This window comes from Aythya ferina (genome assembly GCF_964211825.1).
Source record: "Aythya ferina genome assembly, chromosome: Z".
Taxonomy (NCBI): domain Eukaryota; kingdom Metazoa; phylum Chordata; class Aves; order Anseriformes; family Anatidae; genus Aythya; species Aythya ferina.
The window spans coordinates 1,927,564-1,946,194 of NC_140299.1; the positions used below are offsets into that span (position 1 = coordinate 1,927,564).

Genomic DNA, 18,631 nt, shown 5'->3' on the forward strand with positions numbered 1-18,631 from the left:
TTTTTCAAGTTAAAGCTGCACGATCCCAATATAAATCACCCAGGAAACTAAATCAACATGCTGTAAATTAAGAGAAAAGTTACAGAAATTAAGAGAAATTCTCATTTTGCACATCTTCCTATGCCGAAGATGAAATAAAATCGGACACTACACAGAGACAGCAGCTCGGAGCACGACATCCCAGAGCAAAAGACACCAGAAAAGGTGATTTGGTACTCGCCAGGATCTCTTTATTGACCAGGTTCTGAGTTCAGTATCATTTGCTCATTAAATTGTCAGCTGACAGGGTAAAACCAGAAGGATTTTCAAATAGTTGTCGGGATAACAGCAGATAGAGGCTCAGGGAAGGAAAAAAAGACTAAAAGTTTTCTTATCGAAGCAATTTCCGTCACTCACAGAGTTGAAATTAATCACAACCTTTCAAAAAACTCAAAAAATGCGGAGTTTGGCCAGTATTTTTAAGTGTAATTCAACGTTTTCACTACGAAAGGGCAAAAATGATTCCTGTTCTGCTCTTTAGCGTGTTGGTCTGAGCAAAAAAAAAGAAAATCTGGCTGTGTGATGAAGTATAAAAACCATATGGGCAGCAGAACTACCCGAGCATCGGTCTGGAAACGTTTAAATCACCTCAGATCTTCCTGTTCGAACTCCAAAACGCACAGTTAGGATAGGAATTAAAATAAAAAGATTAAGGAAAGGAAATCTGGGAATTGGTTTGAGGCGTTAAAAAGAACCCAGTGCTTCTTTTGGGTTTCTACGGAGTAGTAACTCCGGTCTCCACCTCGTAAACACGAAAGGAAGGTGAACAGGCAGAGAATTTAACCTTAAAAAGGTGATTACAGCTTCCTACGACTAGAGGTGTGCCAATTTCAGCTGGTTTGTGGTTGTAAGGTACCAAGAGACGTCAGCGCCTCCCAGGTTTCCAGAAATAAAACTCAAAATGCTTCCAGGCCCTTTGATATCGCTGCTCTGAACGTGGAGGAGATGCTTGGAAAACACTTTTTGGTCCTGAATTATTGCGTTTTTAGAAAATGAGAGCTTCAGAGGAGTGCCCACACACAAAATCTCTTCGTCTCTCTGCCCTCCACGTCTTTCGGGTGAGCAGAATCCAGGAAGCTCCCTCAGCAGATGACGTAGCGGACGAGGCGCGCGCCGCGGACTTCTCTGACCCGCTGGCAGTGGCGCAGGATGTTGAGGATCCCGTGGAAGCGCTTGTCCACTTTCAGCTGGGTGAACTCCTTGATGTCGGCCTCCACGACAAAAAACTCGCCTGGAAAAACAGCAAAAAAATAAAATAAAATAAAATAAAAGCCACCTGAAACCAGGAGCAGACCGATTCCGAGGAAAGCAACGCCCAGAAAAGCAGGAAGGGGGAAATAACGTGTTGCTCCTAACGTTGGAAGTGTGATATTATGAAACAAGGAGTCTGCATATAATTTCTCCCTTTTTTTTTTTCCAGAATTCAGGGCAAAATTCTTCTTACTTGAAGATGAAGCGAGGATTTCCAGGCTAAAATGAGCCGCCGTTAGACCGGAGCAGAGCTGGGCTGCACAAAAACCCACCCAACCCAAGAATATTTAAAAGGGAGAACGTTCTTGCCTTCTGCCCGGGGCAGGAATGGAGAGGCAGACAGCGTGGCGTTGCTCTCCAGAGGAAAGGAACGTCAAAAAAAGGAGATTTTTAAGATGAGAGATTTGCTGCGCCACGGGGATTTGGGGAAGCTCGCCCGTAAGCTGAGCGACAAAGACATCTCAGGGCGTTTTTGCTCATCTGTGCTTCGAAGACGAGAAAGCTTCTTAAGATTTTCAGACAGCCTTGTCTCTTCCACAAAGCCACCTCAACCTGAGTGATTTGCTAAATTTCAGCTTGCTCAATTTTTCCTCTTTTTGCTAAATTTCAGCTCGGCAGGAGCCTCCGTAGGGATTTTAAAGGGGCCAAATCTGATTTCGACTCTCACCAGGTGCTGGGGGTGAAGGGAAAACCCTGCTAAGCCCGCAGCTGTTGGGTTTTGTTCTGGTTTTCTTCTTTTTTTTTTCCTGTTTTGAGAATAAATCAGAGCAGATTTACCTTTCGTGTCCTTCGTTTCCTCTCCCAGGAATCGGTGGTAGAGATTCCTGACCGAGGCGTTCATGGATTTCAGAGGCTGGTGCAGGATCTTGTACTTGCCCACCACGGCCTTGTTGAGATCTTGAACGACGGCGTTGATTTGATCGTAGGTCAAGCGGCCTTTCATGTACCTGCAATTAAAAAAAAATCAATCAATCAATCAAAGTCAGCAGCCAGAGAGTCAAAAACTTGAAGTTCTGCGCTTCTTTTTCCTCTTTATTCAGCCTAAACTGAACGTGCTGCTCCTAGTTCGAGGCAGTTGCTGCCGCCCCGTGTTAATGAGTAAACCTGGTGGTTCGTTAGAGCGCTTAATAACGCTGCAGAAAAAAAAAAAAAAGCCATAACAGATCTTGAAGCAGAAAGAAAGAACATTAGAAAGCCAAATCAAGAAATTAAAAAAAAAAAAAAAATATCCTGGCCCTAAACTTCACTTTCTTGAGTCTTCTTGAGCAAAAGCAGCCCTACTGCCTCTGAAATGTGGTCACAGGTGGTGTAACACAGCCTACTACCTCAGAATCACTCGGCCTATAGACATTTAATTGCTATTTCTTGCTTTTTATGCACCCCTCAGCCTTTTTATGAAGTCCCAGGAGAATTTGTAGGCTGCGAAGACCACGGAATTAAGTCTAAAACACCTATAGTCAAGTTCCTACGCTCCCACAATCAATAAAATACCCTAAAAAAAAGCCAGCAAACCCCAGCTCACCCTGAGGCAGCAGCAGAAAGGCACGATTTATTTCCCTAAACCTGTTTCTGCCTTGAATCCGTAGGTACAAAACCCAAAGCAGAGGGCTGCGTTCTTCAAAAGAGCAGCCTACCAGCGGTCTGCCACAAAGATAGAGCTAGAAAAAAAAAAGAGATGGAGCTCCTGACGGCCAGCTCCCTAAAAAAAACGTTCAGGCTAAAAGAAATATTCCCCTAAGTTACTGTCTGGGAATTATAATGAAAGCACACGTGCTAAAAAAACCTTCGGCGGTGAGAATTTGGAGAAAGAACAAAAAAAAAAAGAACGGATTTGAAGGCTAAAATAATTTGCAGGCTTCCCACCGTGCGAGACTGTTCTGTTTGATCCAAGATCCTTCATGCGTGAGCCTGAACACAGCACGTGCCTTTGTTAAATACCTGCTGCAGAGCTCAAAAAAGCCACGAAGCCGCCGAAGACCACACGAGCAGAGCTGCAAAGCTTCCGCTTTTAAGGATAATGAAGCACTTCAGGAGTTTATCAGGGAAGATAACGGCTTTTACTGGGGGTTAAAGCAACATTTGGCTGCGTCTGCTTCTCTTTGGCCCTTGAGGAAGGCCAAAAATTGTCACGGTCCAGCTCTGTCCTTCCTAAATTCCATCAGAAGTACCCAATGAGTAAACCCACCGAAAGCTGGATTTCTTCACCCCTCTCAAAACAGACCGAGAAATCGAAAAAAAAGAAAAAAAAAACCAATATTTTCACAAACCCATTGTCAAGGTCAACTAAAAACTGCCTTTTTCATCGTTTTTGCTTTTTTTGTGTAGCCGTACGGCATAAAATCACGTCTGGAGCTACCGCCACGATGCTTCACACTGGAATGTTTAAAATTTCAACGCATCTGTCAGTTGTAACAGCTCGTTTTCCCCAAAACCTCTGTTTTCTGGCCAAATTGACGTGCGAGGGAGGAAGAAAAAAAGGTGTTTACTCACGCGGGAACGCTTTCAAACTCTTCCGTGGTTATTAAAGATGCTTCTTTAATAAATCTTGGCTCCTTGGCAGGTTTTTTTGCATGTTCAGGTTCTGCAGCTTTCGTTTGGTCCTCGCTTTTCGCAGCCGGCCCAGCGATACTGGAAAATTAATTAATATTAAGCACATAAATAGCAGCTAAGTAGTAAGGGGAACACCAGTACGTTTTCTGTTTATTCACAGCCCTGAGCCATCTGAGAGGCTGGGTGAATACAAATCACGATCTCTCCTAGAGGAAAAAGAAATAACTACAGCACACGCTCCCTTTTCAAACGGCACGCTTCAGCTGACTTCATTAGGGCCCCTCGTTTCGCCGCCAGCAAGTGAATTGGAAGCAGCCCAAAGCAGTTAAAAAGTCAACGTCCTGTCCCGTTTCGCAGAACAGGAGGCCTCGATTTGTATGGGATGAAGCAGAGCGCGGAGCTCCAGCCTAACGGGCAGCTTTAAAGCACTTCGAGACGAGTTCAAGCCTTGGGAAGCCTGACTCAGCCATTAATCTTTTGGAGCAAGGAAACTCGGGACAGCTCTGCAGTGTTAAGGATGGTGAGTGCCACCTGCTGGACTCCCGAAACGTCTGGTACACGAAATTGTGACAACAGAAGCTCTGCTCTGTGTTGTTCCCATTTTTTTTTCCCCATTATTGTTTCCAATAATGGGAAAAAATAAAATAAAAATCAGGAGCAGACTCCAAAATCAATACGTAAGAGCCTCAGGGTCCTAAAAGTTCAGGATTAGCTCCTGGGGAAAGGATGGGAGCTGTAGGATGCAACATCTCCACGCTCACCCACCACGTACCAGCTCCGAGTCGGTTTAGGCAGGTGGAGGGGAATGTTTTCACGGAGGTGCTGGGCTTCGCTTTGGTCTCTCTCAGCAGACTTCTGCAGCTCCTGAAATTAACAGTGGAAACCATCAGAAATGTGAAATTTCAATAATGTCGTGCAATTAAAATTAGCTCACTATGAGGACGATGTTAAAGGAAATCTTAAGAGGTGTTTTTTGGGCTCTTCCCGTTGTTTTATATCTTTACTGCCTCGTTTCCCAAGAGCAGCAAGTAAAGCTCAGGAAAAACAAAGCGAAGAGAGAGAAAACACGAATCTCCCTGCCCTTGCCCTCAAAGTGTCAGAGAAATTTGAGCGGGCAGGAAGTATTTCACAATGTACCATGGCAGGTTTGGGTAGGGGAAAGGTGGTGGTGACTAGAGGAAGAGATACGACAGGAAACTCATCTACATTCCTCAAACACTTTCAAAAAAACCCACAACAAATGAAGACACTGAAAACGCACACTAAAACGGATAAATATATTCTAATTAATTCATTTGCTTATCTATTGCATGGATGTAAAAATAAAACTATTCCTTACACCGCAAAATCTATTCTGATAAAGGCATGCTTGCTACGTATAAAGCTTGAAAAATAGCATTTTTAATCTTCTGTGCCTTGATAAACCAAATCTGCTTCATTTGCTGGTTTTATAAAAAGATTCTTACTCATAAATTTGATGGAAAACTAAAATTTCTTTTTGGCTTTAACCCTCTAACACCAGCTATGTCGATATCAACAGGTTCTGCAGGAGTATTGCGGATAGAATCCCATTCTCATCTGGGAAAAAGATTTTTGATCAAGAAGAAAAAGCAACGGCCTGTTGAGAATCCTTTTTCTGATTCTCTCAAGCCTTCTGAATTAGCAATAAGGAACAGAAATCACTACATACTCCCTTTGCAACACCCTCAACAAGGCATTAACCTCCACTCAACCCCAACCGGAGACAGGGAAGAGTTTCAAGAACAGCAGCTAACACTTCGCATTGCTTCACAAGTTTTTAAAAGTATTTGATTGTTGCCCTTTCATTGAGAAGTAGCCTCTTGCATCTAAAAATATCACTGAGGATCTCGAGAGTAACAACTAAGCACAAGGATTCCTCTGAAACTTTCAGTATTTTACAAACAGAAAAACAATTACTTTGAGCAAATTCTTCAGTTTTTCTTGCTGTTGAACTTCCATTTCCATTTTATTCAGGAGATCGTGCAAGAGAACCATCTCTTGTCCTATTTTGCAGAGCATAGACTTGAAGGATGGCTCTTGACCTGTCAAAGAGAGAATGTGAGAACGTTACTCCAGAAAAACAAAACATCTCTGACACAAAAACAAAATTCAATTTCCCTCCTCTCTGCACAGTGATTTTCTCCTTACTCTATGCTCCCCAGCCAGCATCTCCTCCCAAGAGAAGCAGCAACATTATCCCCTTCACTATCTCCCTCTGCTCTTCAAACACAAAGCTAGCCCAGATGACCCCTCTAAACGCCATTTCTACAATTCTTTGTAACATCTGTGTTTAAGAACGGATAAAAAATGAGCCTAAAACATTTATATCAGCTTCACCATGGCAGATTAAATAAGTTTGTTACCCACAGCACATTTACACCACAGAGATGCATTCCTGTAACACTTGGAGAAGACACTGGTATTCACCTCCAGCTATTCCTTTGCACATTTTTGTAATTAGGCTTCACTTATTTTGTAATTAGGCCTAACTTAACAAGGTATTTTTTCTCCTTTTCCCACCAGGTGGACAGATATATGGGGTATTAACCACCAGCCTACAAGTATCTCAGAGGAGCATCCTCTAGCCTGCTTGACCCACAGCTCACTGATTTTCTGCAAGGAGGTATGAGCCCAAACCAAGACAAAACCCAGCCTTAATTTACCGATGCTTCTTAATTGCAGAGTCTTTTTAATAGTTGAAATCTTCATGTTGATGTGAAAGCACAAGTCCTCCAGATCCGAAGAAGCCATTGTCCTCTGCTGTCACACTGAGGGAGAAAAAAACAAAAAGCATTGAAAAGGAAGACTTTAAGTAAACTCTAAGTGCACAAGCAGCATTTTGAGAAGGATAATAAACTGTCAGAGAAGCAAAGGGAACTTAAACAAGGCAGTAAGTGCAGCAACCGCTCCTTATTCCACCAAACGAAGAACGGGGCAGGAAGCACAAAGTAACTATCACTAAACAAGGCAATCTCCTGAATTTTAAAAACAAATACAGAGCAATATTAGTGCAGCGATTCCTCAGGAAACCGAGTTACTTACACAGCACAACAAGGGACGGAGCCGCCTCCCCTCAGCCCCGTTCAAACCCGCCGCGCCCGCCCACGGCGCATGCGCGGCCGCCATTTTGTAACGCCCCCCCAGCCCCGTTGCCACCAGGGAAAATTTAAGTTAAATAATAGAAATTGGATAAATTGGGACAAATAAAGGGTTCATAAGCACAGAAGGGGGTTGTGGTGGAAGGGATCTTAAAGCTCACCTAGCCCTAAAGCCTTTCCACAGGTCAGGTTCTCCTCACAAGATGGGGCAGCTACAGCTTCTCCAGGCAACCTGTCCTGGTGCCTCACTGCCTTCAAAGTGCAGGATTTCTTCCTAATACCTAAATCTGCCCTTTTTTAGCTTAAAGCTGTTACCCTTTAGGATATACCCGTCTGCTCACTGCCTGCTTACTTTTTTTTGCAGGATTTCAGCCCAACCGCCTCACTTGGTGACACACAGCCCCCCTCTGTGCCTCACCTCAGAGCCAGCCTTCCCTCACAGCGCTTCCACCCTCCCTTGGGGTTTGGCCCAAATTATTCAGGGTTTGCCTCTGTTTGCTGTTTGTTTCTCAGACCGTGAAGCTGGAGGTGAAAGCTCCAAGTGCCAGGGAGAACTGGATGTTTCTGGTGCCCTCTGCCTTGCTCCGGGGTGGGCTGTAACCCCACAGCGAGGGCACGCTGCTTCCCCTGCCAAGCTGCTGTGGTTATGTCGTGTATGCCACGTCCAACAACCGGGATTCCACCAAATAAATACATAAATAAATAAATAAAAACCCAGCACTAATTAATTACTTAAAGAATTTAAGATTTATTTTTGGCATTAAACAGAAGACAAAGCCCTCATATTAATTAAATCACCTTCAACATATACATTCTTCTATTGGTTTCTCCTACACATCAATTTCTTTCAGAAAAAAAAAAAAAAAAAAGATAAATAAACAGCTTACACTTACCCCAAACTGCTTTATTTTTTTTTTAATAGCTACAGATATAAAGGTTTGCTGCTCCGAATAGACTGCTCATCTCTCCAAAGAGCAAATATCCAAATATGCTGTTCCTTTTCCACAATTCCCTACCCAAGAATAGCTCAGTTTTCTCCTTCCCTGTATCACAGCTCTAAAAACCCTAAAGCACCGAGACATGGATTAGCACACAGACGTGTTAAAGAAGGGCCATTTGTAAAGAAGTGGTGCAATCCAAGACAGGACCACATTCACCAGACCTTCAAAGAAAGAAATCAGTTTCAAACAACAAACAACAGGTTAACAACATTGCTTGGCGATCTAACAGGGTACAAGAAAGTTTTATATTAATATTTTTAGCTGTGAAAAGCAGCCAGATGTGTTCAGTCACACAGAGAACTCTGCACTAGCCCTTCCAGTCATCCTTTCTGCATAACCACGCTGATCCAACGTTTCCTCCAACTCCTGCATTCATCTGCATCACTCTCGCAGAGACACGGTCTGTCTTTGGGTAGAGAAAAAAGAAAAAAAAAAAAAAAGCCCTGCTTCATAAGCAATTTTTATTGTCAAATTAAAAACAAAAAGACAAAGTGAATCAAAAGAAGACATGTCCCAAACACGCATCACCTCCTGGCCTGGTGGTGTTCACATTTGCTAGCTGCTTCACCAGACAACTCAGATTTCTGTTCCGGACTTCACAGCGTTTGTCTCACTCTAACAAGCTCTGCAGTAAACTGGATTTCAACATATGACCATGACAAGGAGAAAAAATTGAACCACCATCAGATACGGAGAAAACACATTCCATCTCCCCATGCTTATGAAGAATATTTGAACCTTGCATCCCGCTGTTTCTTAAGCACATCAGGGGAACGATCTGGTGTTTTCGCAGGCAACTGAATCCGCTCCTGCAGTCTCAGTTTAGTGATTAAAAATAACATTTCTGCTGCTTGTTTTGAGGGAAAGAACTGCAGAAGTAGGCTTCTTTCTGGAGCCCCTTACGCCACGTGGTGCTACCTAACCCAAAATCCACAAGAACCTTACAAAAAGCTGTGGTATGTACGACCAGGGTTAAGTTACCGTAGGGTACCGAGTATCGGAATTGCCATTTCACATCACCCCCAAGAAACTTTTCCCAATCAGTACAAAACGTTCCTTCCATTTCTCATGTAAATAAAGTCAAACATTGGACAAGGTCAAGAAATCGTCCTTTAGCGTTCATCTTTACAAAGCTATTGTATCATCAGGAAGCAGAAGAAGAGGGATCTTTGCATTTTATTAAGCGAACACCCCCGAGTAAAGAGGCTGGTATCCGCTGTCTTCTCGCTTGCAAGTAAGCACGCAGACGCTCAGCATGCCGAAGAACTGAAAAAGAGGAGAAACACAAGAAATTGAGTTTTGCTGCATTTTATTTCACTTTTCGCATCCAACATTTATGTTAATTTTTCATCATAGCAAGGACATTCTGTTCATATTAAAAAATATTTAAAAAAATGAAAATAAATCTATGGAAAATATTTTTTTATTTTTGCCTATCACTTTTCAATAATAGTTTCAGTTCAACTTTTTCCTCTTTTTTTTTTTTTTCCCCATTAATTTATACATCCACATTAATTCTTAGTTACGTTAATCCAGGAAAAAATTCAGTGAAAACACCAGATTTTTCCGGATTTAGAAGTTCTGTGCATTTTTTAAGCATATAAAGTAAGGAAATAAAAGATTCATCCTAGATAAATTAAAATGGGACCTGTAACACAGTGCACAACTGAGCACTTCATTGAGGGAAGGGAAACGATGGAAAATTGCTCCCTGAGCAATTTAAGGATGTTGTAAGTTTTATATCAGTGCTTTTCAAATCCAGTTTTCATCCCCTACATGATTTGCTTTCACGTTTCATTTAATTCAGTGTTGTTATTCCATAAATAGCCTGGCTGGTTTCATTCCTTGTCATGTTCCTAGCCCATTTTGACGCCAGGTCTCCTAGCACAGGACTATTCGTTGACTTGTACCTCAAACAAACTTCAGTGAGGGGTTTAAAAACCCCAGTTAAATACAGAAAAGTTGTTTTTTCATAATAAATTTGAACAAATTCTAGATCTAGGCCTTTTAGCTCTCCTAGCTTTTTGTACTTGCTACTACAGGACCAAAACGGATTATTCATTTCCTTGCTGTTTCAAACTAGTTTTCGGATCTCTCCCCTTTTTGTCATGCAAATGAAATGCAGAAGAGTTGGCAGAAAACCAGCGAGGAAGATAAAACTGGGCTTATTTTAGGCTAGTGGGACACTGTGGAAAAAAAAGCTCTGCGATCAAAGAGGAAATTATTATTTTCCACGGGGAAAGAGATGGAAACCTTTACCTTCACAATGGCAAAGCCCAGGATTACAAGCATAGCGTAGCTGATGACACTCTGCAGCCCGGCCTCCAGCTCCCCTAAACAGCCCTGGCGTGGAAGAGAAAACCGAAAACAAATCAAAGACAATTCAGCTGGACGGGGTTTTAAAGGCAGGATAACCTGGGTGCCAGCGGGACGTGGAAATGAGCAGCTAGGCCCTTTATCCTCACCTGCGTGTTGAGTTCCTGCGGCTGATCCAGGCTCCCCGTGCAGTTCTTCAGATTTTGCTTGCAGCAGCTCAGGGGGACGCTGTTGTTCCCGGTGGAATTAAACCACTGCGTGGCCGTCCAGTCGCTGTAGTTCTTCACCCCACAGCAGTGAAGCTGCCAAAGACAAGACAAGCTGCGATCTCACCCCTTCGATCTAATGCTCGGAGATCTGATCTGATGAATTCCTCTTCCCCAGCCCCAATTCCTCAAATCGTTCTTTCCTAAGCAGCCCTCAGGAGGCTTTAAAGGCTTTCTTACGTTTTCTTGCAAGTAATCCATCACAGCAGACTCTGAGTTTCTCCCGTCGTACTTCTCGAAGACTGTGCGCATCGTGCCTTGAACGTCACTTTTCACCTGTTTAGAAAGGGGAAAAAAAAAAAAGAAAAGACAGATTTAAGGTGAGAACTTGGATCTGTATCCCTCAAAGTCAGAAAAAAAGGACAAAAAATGAAAAAAAGTGAGAAAAATGGATATACTGGAGTGCTGTAACAACACGAGGTCTGGCTTTTAGCTTTATGTTAGCACTGAGATGCCAATTCTTTGCTTACCTTCTCCCTGTAAACAAACGCCAGGACGAAAGCGGAAACCTCTGCGATGAAGATAATGAGGATAATGGCCAAGAACTGGAATTAAAAGAGAGACGGGGATAAGGAGGAGGTCCACAGCACCTGAATTCCTTTGCACACTCGCACCACGTTGCTTTATGACTCGTGAGAAGAGTTCTAGGACCCCCAGATCATCGCGTGGGGTTTCGGCAGGCTGTTTTTGAACCTTTCTCTTTTTTTTTTTTTTTTTCTGGCTTTTTTTTTTTTTTTTTTTTTCTGGCCCCGCACTCACCAGCCCCAGGCCAACCCGAGATTCCCGGAAGGTGGCGCAGCAGCCGAGGAGCCCGATGATGAACATCACGGCCGCCACGCAGAGGATGATGACGGCGGGCAGCAGCGCGTACTTGTCCTGCAGGAAGTTGTCGTAGCTCCTGTAGGTGTTCATCACGTAGCCCCCGACATAGCTGAGGCCAGCCGCCGCCGCCTGAAAGTCAATGCAAGAAATTAGCAGCAAAGATTTAATTGATTTAGCGAGTTTTCAGCTTCAGAAGTTAACAACGGCGACGTGCAGATCCAGAAAAAAATGTGTGTGTGCATCTGAGACTTGCTACACATCAAAGCTTTAACCCAAAGGAGGGAGAATTTATCACCACGGGGTTGTTTTGTTTTGTTTGAGGTTTTTAGCTGCAGCCGAAGCACCAAAAAGCTCAGTGACTGCCCTAAAAAACTGCCTTTAGCTCTTCCCCTCCTGGAGGAAAACCTTCTGGTCGGAGATGAAACGCAGCCAGGCAGCGAAACGAGGTAAAACTAAAAGATTTGGGGTAAAAACCGGTCTTAAAGGAAGCTCAGGCTCGCACACACCCCACACGGAGACAAAGCCAGGGCATCATCCAGGCTTTAGGAACCGAGGTTGGGAGTTTCGTGGGTGTTTTTAGAGGCTCCTCCGAGCATCCTTCGGCTCGGCAACCTCAACCCACCTCGCTCAGACTCTTTCCCTGCGTTTTCACACTTACACTACTCATTTTCCTGATTACTGCCACGCTCGAGGGATTGGGCGCCTCCTGGGATGGCCGGCGGCCCTGCCAGCGCGCCCACCAAGCGGCCATGCGGGCAACGAGCGCTCCCGGTCCCCACGGAACAGGCTGGAGCTGCACGAGGTCATAAAAGCCCGCCACTGCGTGCTGCTAATCAGAATCATGGCACGTCCGGAGGATGTTTTTATCCCTATGAAAAGAAAATCCCGGGATTTGGGTTGTTTCTCCCCTCGTTTCAAGGCAGCTGGAGGCGCACAGATGGCTCAGCAGCCGCTGCCGAGGCTGTTTTCTCCGGATTTCGCTCCAGAACACCCTCTAGTTCAATATTTGCCTGCAGGACCGCCCTGTTTCCTCGCCACTCCGCTCCTGGCTCCTGCTGCTTCCACTTGCCGAGCTGTGAACCGAGTGGCAAAGAATTTAGGCAGCCCAGCTAATCCCAAAGCATCGGGAAAACGTCTTGTAACAGGGCAGATCCCGCTCATCTGTCCCAAAACGCAGCTTTAATGCTGAAATCACAGGCATGGAGTCGTCGCCTGGCTGAGACCCGGCTGCATTTCGGAGCTGCTCCAGAACCCGCGAGGATCCATGGCAGCCTCGGGGAGCGTCGGAGCAGATCTTGTGTTTTGCTAAGGATCCGCAGCCTCCGTGCTGGTAGAAACCCAAGTGTTATAAAGAAAAAGAGACGATCGGAAAGGGCACCCAAGTCGGTTCCTCCTTCTTCCCCACCCTCTTCAAAACCTGAATTCCAGGTTCTGCTGGCAGGAATGTAATTACCCCGTGTTAATGGGTGCTCCAGTGCATAAATGCCACGGGCTTTTGGGGCCGCATTGCTCTTCCTAGGAAAACAAACAAAGGGCTGGCAAGGGTCACCCCAAATTCAGAGGCAGGGGAGTAATTACGGACGGTCTGCGGAGCCAAATGACCTAATGGCTTCAATCGTGGGCAAAGAGCTTCCCGAGGGTGGAAGGGAAGGCAGAGAGACACTTCTAGATGGACAAAAGGTTGTTGTTTGATGAGAAAACCCCGAGTCCCAGCAGTGATGCCAAGCCGGGTTGTACGTGAGCCGCACGAGCTGAAGCCGGGGGAATTTCCACATGCACACGGCGAGGCGTCCCCGGGTTTCTCTGCGGGTATTTCAGAAAACCACCACACGATGAAGAAGCCCTGTGAGAGCACGGCAATCAACACGGCTCAGCACGGCAGTGGGAGGTCTTTACAACCCGGGACACAACACCCCGTGAAAACTCAGGGGTTTAACTCAATGTTTCCATTTCCTTTTTTTTATTTTTACCCTCGCGTCTCTCTCTGCGGGACTTCTTGTTCTTCTCTTTATGGCATTTCTTGTTCTTCTCTGTCATTCTTCCTCGCTGTCCCAGCCTGAAACCCCCTGGCTGGTAACAGGGTTTTGCAGGCACCTTATGTGTCCCAAAACCTATGGGGCCAGGGATTACGTCCCCCTGTGGGCTGGTGAGGCTGTCCTATAGGATGTGACTGGAAAAAGGTGACTATAACCAGGTTCCCAGCTGCGATTTTCTACAATAATCCCTGTTTAAGGCATTTTGCTCCCTGAAAGAAAGCCCTCCTCAGCACACTACTTGGCAGCAGCCCCCGGATGATCCCCCACAAACGGTCTGCAATCACTAAATTAACTTAAAACCTGCTTTTTTTCCACAAAATAACGTGCGATTAAGACCACTGAAGAAAACACAGGCTCCGACAGCGCTTTTTTTCCCTCATAAACTTAAAAACAAACTCCCACCCCCCCCCCCTTCCGCGCAGCTAAGCGGCCGCCAGGCGTGAGGCGCTGAGGGCTCCGGTCCCGGCTCCCCGCCCCAAACCCGGTTCGCCCCTAAAAATTTGGGGTCGGAGCCCTCCCGCCGCCCCCCTGCTCACCCAAAAGGCGAGGCTGAGCAGCAGCAAGACGGTTTTGGAGGTGATCACGCCGCAGTCCATGGCCACGACCGGCCGGGAGCCTCTGAGAGCGGGGCGGCACCGAGCCTCTGAGCCCGCCCTGGCTGCGCTGAGGCGGCGGAGCCCGGCCCTGAGGGGACGGATGGGGTGGACCCGGGGCTGGGCTTTTCCCTCGGTCCCACACCCCAAAAAGTTTGGGGACAGCCACGGTGTGGCTTTGGAGAGATAGTAGAGGGTCTAAAAGGCCAGGCTGGGCGGCCAAACGGGGTCGGGCTTCGAGTTGGGCGGCTGCAGAGGGCTGAGGTTTCGAGTGTGGTGGCTGCAGAGGGCAGAAAAGTTTCCTTTTTCCGTCTTCCCCGCCTCACGGTATTAAAAAGAAAAGTTTAAAGTGTTTAAAAAGTTTTAAAGTGTAGGATGGCGAGGCAGGCGTTTGTTTTGTACAGAGGACGTGTGGCAGCCTGAAGATGACCCAGTGCTTGGCTGCAGCACACGGTGGTAGCAAACTCCTTGGCAAAATAGTCATTAACCACTTTCCTTTGGGAATATCAGTTTTGTAGGTGGTTTTTTTTTTTTTTTTTTCTAGACTGGTGCTCGAGCAGGAATCATAGGCAGTCTGCTCTTAGCCCAGAAGTCTATCCCAGATAAAACATTGGCAGAAGGACCCACGTTTGCACTGACAGACCCCATGGGTGACCGTACCCATCGCTGCCACATTATGATTTCTATTAGAGAAGTAAGTATTAACAAAGTCTGTAAATATGGATTTTTTCTTCCTCAAAAACAAACTACAAAATCATCTGTCTCTCGTCCTTGTAGTGTGGCCAGATGAGGTCTTAATAAAGACATGAAATGGCCTGGAAAACTTTTAGCTTGGTAATGATCTGTGGTAATGACCGCTAATCTGGGGAAAGTATTTCAGATTAGAACAAAAGGGCAAATTTTGAAGGGAAAAGGGCAAAATGCACTTGAAGTGAAATGTAGAGGAATAAAAAAACGACCAAAGAAACAACCTCACCAGCCAGCCAGTCCAAAACTTTGTTTAATATCTAAATAGTGTCCTTTTTGGTTGCTTGTTAAGCCTTCTATTTTATTAAAAAATAAAAAGATCTAAAGATATTTAACAACGAGAAATTAAATAGTGTTAATCAAGATGTTACGGCATGTATGCTGTTTGTTTTGGAGCAAAATGTTATTAAAATCAATTTTGTATTAAAGGTGGGCTGGAAAGTAATTTGGATACAAGGATAACTTCTCAGGTAACCACCTCAGGTTCTGGATCATTCTCCACGGGATCAGTCCTAGAATCACCAGATTACCTTTTAAATGTTGGATTTAAAAAAATCCCAGGATTAAAAAAAAAAAAAGCCCAGGTGACAGCCCCAGGGGCCAGGGATCACCCACAGTGGGGATGAAAATGCCACAGGCACCTGCAGCAAGCGTTGTCGCCCAGCAAATGTCTAAAACAGTGTTAAAAGCTTTATCAGCTGATATTTATTGCTTCTTTCCCCCCAGGGCCTGTTACCCATCGCAGAAGGAAATGAGATGAGAGTAAAACCATTTGTCCTCGACAAATCTACGCCGCCTGGTACTCCTCTCCCTATTTCCTTCTAGTTGCTTACAAATGATTTTCTCATTACCTACTCCATGGCCTCTTTGATGTCGTTTTTCAGGAGCTGAAGGAAATTGAGTTGCAATTTCCAAGCCCTTACCCTTTTATCTTTTCCTTTCCTGTTCTTTTTTCTTTTTCCTTTTTTTTTTTTTTTTTAATTTCGTTTCTTTTCCCTTTCCTTTCTTTTCTTATTCTTTTTTCTTTTTCCTTTCCTTTTTTTCATTTAGTTTCTTTTCCCTTTCCTTTACTTTCCCCTTTTTTTCCTTTTCTTTTCTCTTTTCTTTTTTTCTTTTCCTTTCCTTTTCCTTTCTCTTTTCTTTTCCTCTTCTCTTTTCCCATTTCTTTTCCTCTTTTATTGTTCTTTTCTGTTCTTTTCTTCTTTCTTTTATTTTCTTTTCCTTTCCTTTTTTTTTTCTTTGCTTTTTTTTTTTTTTTTGCTTTTTTGTTTTTTCTTTTATTCTTTTATTCTTTTTTCTCCTCGCCTCTCCTCTCCTCGATCCTATATCCGCCCCCTTTCACTCCAATCTCCCCAAACCCCTCACCAAACAGCCCTGCCACCCCTGCAAACAACTTTTTCAATCTTCTAGCACAAAGCCCATCAAACTTCACGGGACCATCACCACCTTAACCCATCTCCCTGGAACCTGCCCTTTCCTCCTGCTCCACTTGGATCTAACCTTTTATCAGCACTTCTCGTGCCAGCTGCTGGATTGTGAGTGACATTTTGGTGACTGGCGGTGCAAAAGTCACACTGCCTGTCGCAACGGGGGCGGCTGGGGGCAGTTTCCTGCGCTTGGCATGTGAGGGTGATGCAAAAGAAGCGTGATCTTCTCTCTCAAATCCACTAAAACAGCTCAATCTCTGGAAAACCTTCACGTAAAAAGCATCAAGGAGGAAAATGCGGAGGAGAGAGCTTGTTAGCTACAGGGAAAGAACCCTTGGATGATCGTTTAATTAGCAAAAAGCCTCAAAACTCAAATTTAGTTTCAGTTCCTCTTTATTATTTATATTATTTAAATATTATTTAAATATTTCAGCTGGGTTAAAGGCTCAAATCTTGTCCCAGTAGTTTTTTTTTTTTAAAAATGGTATTTTTTCAACAATAAAAAATGACATTTTCTCCTTTTTACACTAGGGAAATTGTCCTAGACCTCTCCTAGGTCCTGTGCGATTCCAAGGGGAGGCAGATCTGGGAAAGAAACAAGCGTTTTAGTAAAGATATCCCTGAATAATTATGAGAACCGACACTAATTACAGCTGCACGATTAAACATCTGCAGAACTCGTGGGCTGCAGGAATTCTTAGCAGCAAAACTTGACATTTTGGTAGTTTGGGACTAAAAAAAGGTTTGATTTTAAACTTGCTCCTGAAACGCGTGCTAGTAAAAGTTGTGATCTCTGCTGCTCGTGCTCGGCGTGGTTGTGTCTTCTGGCCCTGACTCACACGATCATGTGGATGGGAGCGATCAGCAAATCCCTCCGGGAGATTAATAAAGGAACCTGCTGGACCTTAAAAAAAACATAATAAAAAAGGAGTTAGGATTTTTTTGAGCACGGATTTTGAAGATTGCCTGGAAGCTCCGGCAGGAGGGATTAAAAGGAAGCGTGACTGGAAGAACTGGAGACGGTCTGGAGTGTGATCAGCGAGGAAAAGCCAGGGGAATTCAGAAATTCAGAACCTGGGAGGAACTGTGGGCTTCACCTGGGTTTTCCCTCCTGGTACAAAAAGGCGCCGGTTAAAACCAGAATCCCGTTTGCCGAGTAACTGCCACGTGGTGCTGCCCTACCCGCCCCTCGCCGAGCGTAAAATGTTTTTATTTTCTTATAAAGTTCTCAGCAAGAGGTGTTTCAGCAAGCAGGATTCCTCTTCAGTGCCTTTGACAAGAGTTGGTGCTGTGCTGTGGGGTCTGGATTGAAAACGAGCAGGTTTTAGGACCAGAACGTCTCCTGAGATCTACTCTTTACAGGATTTGTAACATTTTTGGGCGTAATTTCTGCCCAATGGGAACTTGGCCACCCAGCAAGTCCCCACAACATCCCCTTTTGCTTCAGGGCTTGTGTAGTTATAAGGGATTTTTACCGTTTCGTTAGGACTAACCCATTAAAGCGACTGCCCTGACCCCATAAAGGCGTTCTGACAGTGCCAGTCAGATTACAAAAGGGGGTGGCTCCTGCTGGAACAGAAAAAAGCCCCCAAACTGTTTACACAACCCCGGAGCAGGCAGTTACAACACTCCCTCAGGGATCCAAGCCAACAAATAAAAGACAACATATGCTATATATATCCTATATATGTCCCCACCCTGGGGAAGTCCTGCAGAATGCACTGACCAGGACCCCCTTTGGCATGGGAGCTAAAAACAATCTGATTTCTCATCAAATGTTAACATAAAATAAGAATAAAATCACTATCTACCCATGCCTTAACGTTAAAATTAAGAATAAATCTTTTTTACAGGTGGTGGAGGGGCTTAAAGAAAGAATTAATAGCGGGATTGGAGGCTCCACAGCTCCATTGTTTGTTGAAAATTTTAAAGAGATGAAATGCTGCACATTTCTCTACTGTATTATACATAAAATGGATTTTTTTGTGTGTGTTAAGTGCTGACTAAGGCATTTCCTACTTACTTTTCCCACAAATATTACTCAAAACTACAGCGTACCAAGAGATTTAGCCCTCTCAGCACGTAAATAGGGGTTTTCACCTCAGGGAAAAAAAAAATAAAGAAAAGAAAAAGAAAAAGCACTTTAAGCTCTTGGCAGCAGCCCTGTCCCGGGGCCTCCAGGCGAGCTCACTGCGGGCAACGACCCTGAAGCGACCGCAGCTCCTGAGGCGCTGCCGAGAGCCGCGCACCACCCCCACCCCCTCTCAGCAGCCGCATTCTCGCCGAGCAGCCCCAATTCGCAACGCGTTGTGGCGACAGACGACATCGCGACATCGCGACATGACGACACCCCCACCCCCGGCCGCCATTTTGTGCCCCCTCAGGCGGCGCGGGCGCACTGCGCATGCGCACCCCCTGTAGGGTTCCCGCCCGCTCTGAGCGTCCCTTGCGTCGTGACGTCACT

The 18,631-nt window shown here is 44.9% G+C and overlaps 2 protein-coding genes across 4 annotated transcripts; both read right to left on the reverse strand.

Annotated features, from left to right (window-relative positions):
• Nucleotides 1-208: 208 nt before the first annotated feature.
• LOC311427553 (SKA complex subunit 1-like) lies at nucleotides 209-7,575 on the reverse strand. 3 transcript variants are annotated; one of them, XM_084504984.1, is made up of 7 exons: nucleotides 7,378-7,575; nucleotides 6,525-6,629; nucleotides 5,779-5,903; nucleotides 4,613-4,704; nucleotides 3,781-3,918; nucleotides 2,068-2,237; nucleotides 209-1,270 (listed from the first exon to the last, which is right to left on the reverse strand). In XM_084504984.1, the coding sequence occupies exons 2-7, from the start codon at nucleotides 6,610-6,612 to the stop codon at nucleotides 1,122-1,124; spliced, it is 762 nt and encodes a 253-aa protein (XP_084361110.1). In that variant the 5' UTR covers nucleotides 6,613-6,629; nucleotides 7,378-7,575; the 3' UTR covers nucleotides 209-1,121. The 3 variants fall into 3 exon arrangements, with proteins under 3 accessions (XP_084361110.1, XP_084361111.1, XP_084361109.1); XM_084504985.1 differs by lacking the exon at nucleotides 7,378-7,575 and adding an exon at nucleotides 7,121-7,191; XM_084504983.1 differs by lacking the exon at nucleotides 7,378-7,575 and adding an exon at nucleotides 6,904-6,982.
• An 827-nt stretch (nucleotides 7,576-8,402) lies between these two features.
• On the reverse strand, nucleotides 8,403-14,719 carry LOC311427555 (tetraspanin-36-like). Its single transcript, XM_084504991.1, has 7 exons — nucleotides 13,937-14,719; nucleotides 11,302-11,493; nucleotides 11,013-11,087; nucleotides 10,723-10,818; nucleotides 10,426-10,578; nucleotides 10,220-10,303; nucleotides 8,403-9,226 (listed from the first exon to the last, which is right to left on the reverse strand). Exons 1-7 carry the CDS (start codon nucleotides 13,994-13,996, stop codon nucleotides 9,140-9,142), a joined length of 747 nt encoding a protein of 248 aa, XP_084361117.1. The 5' UTR covers nucleotides 13,997-14,719; the 3' UTR covers nucleotides 8,403-9,139.
• Nucleotides 14,720-18,631: the final 3,912 nt, after the last annotated feature.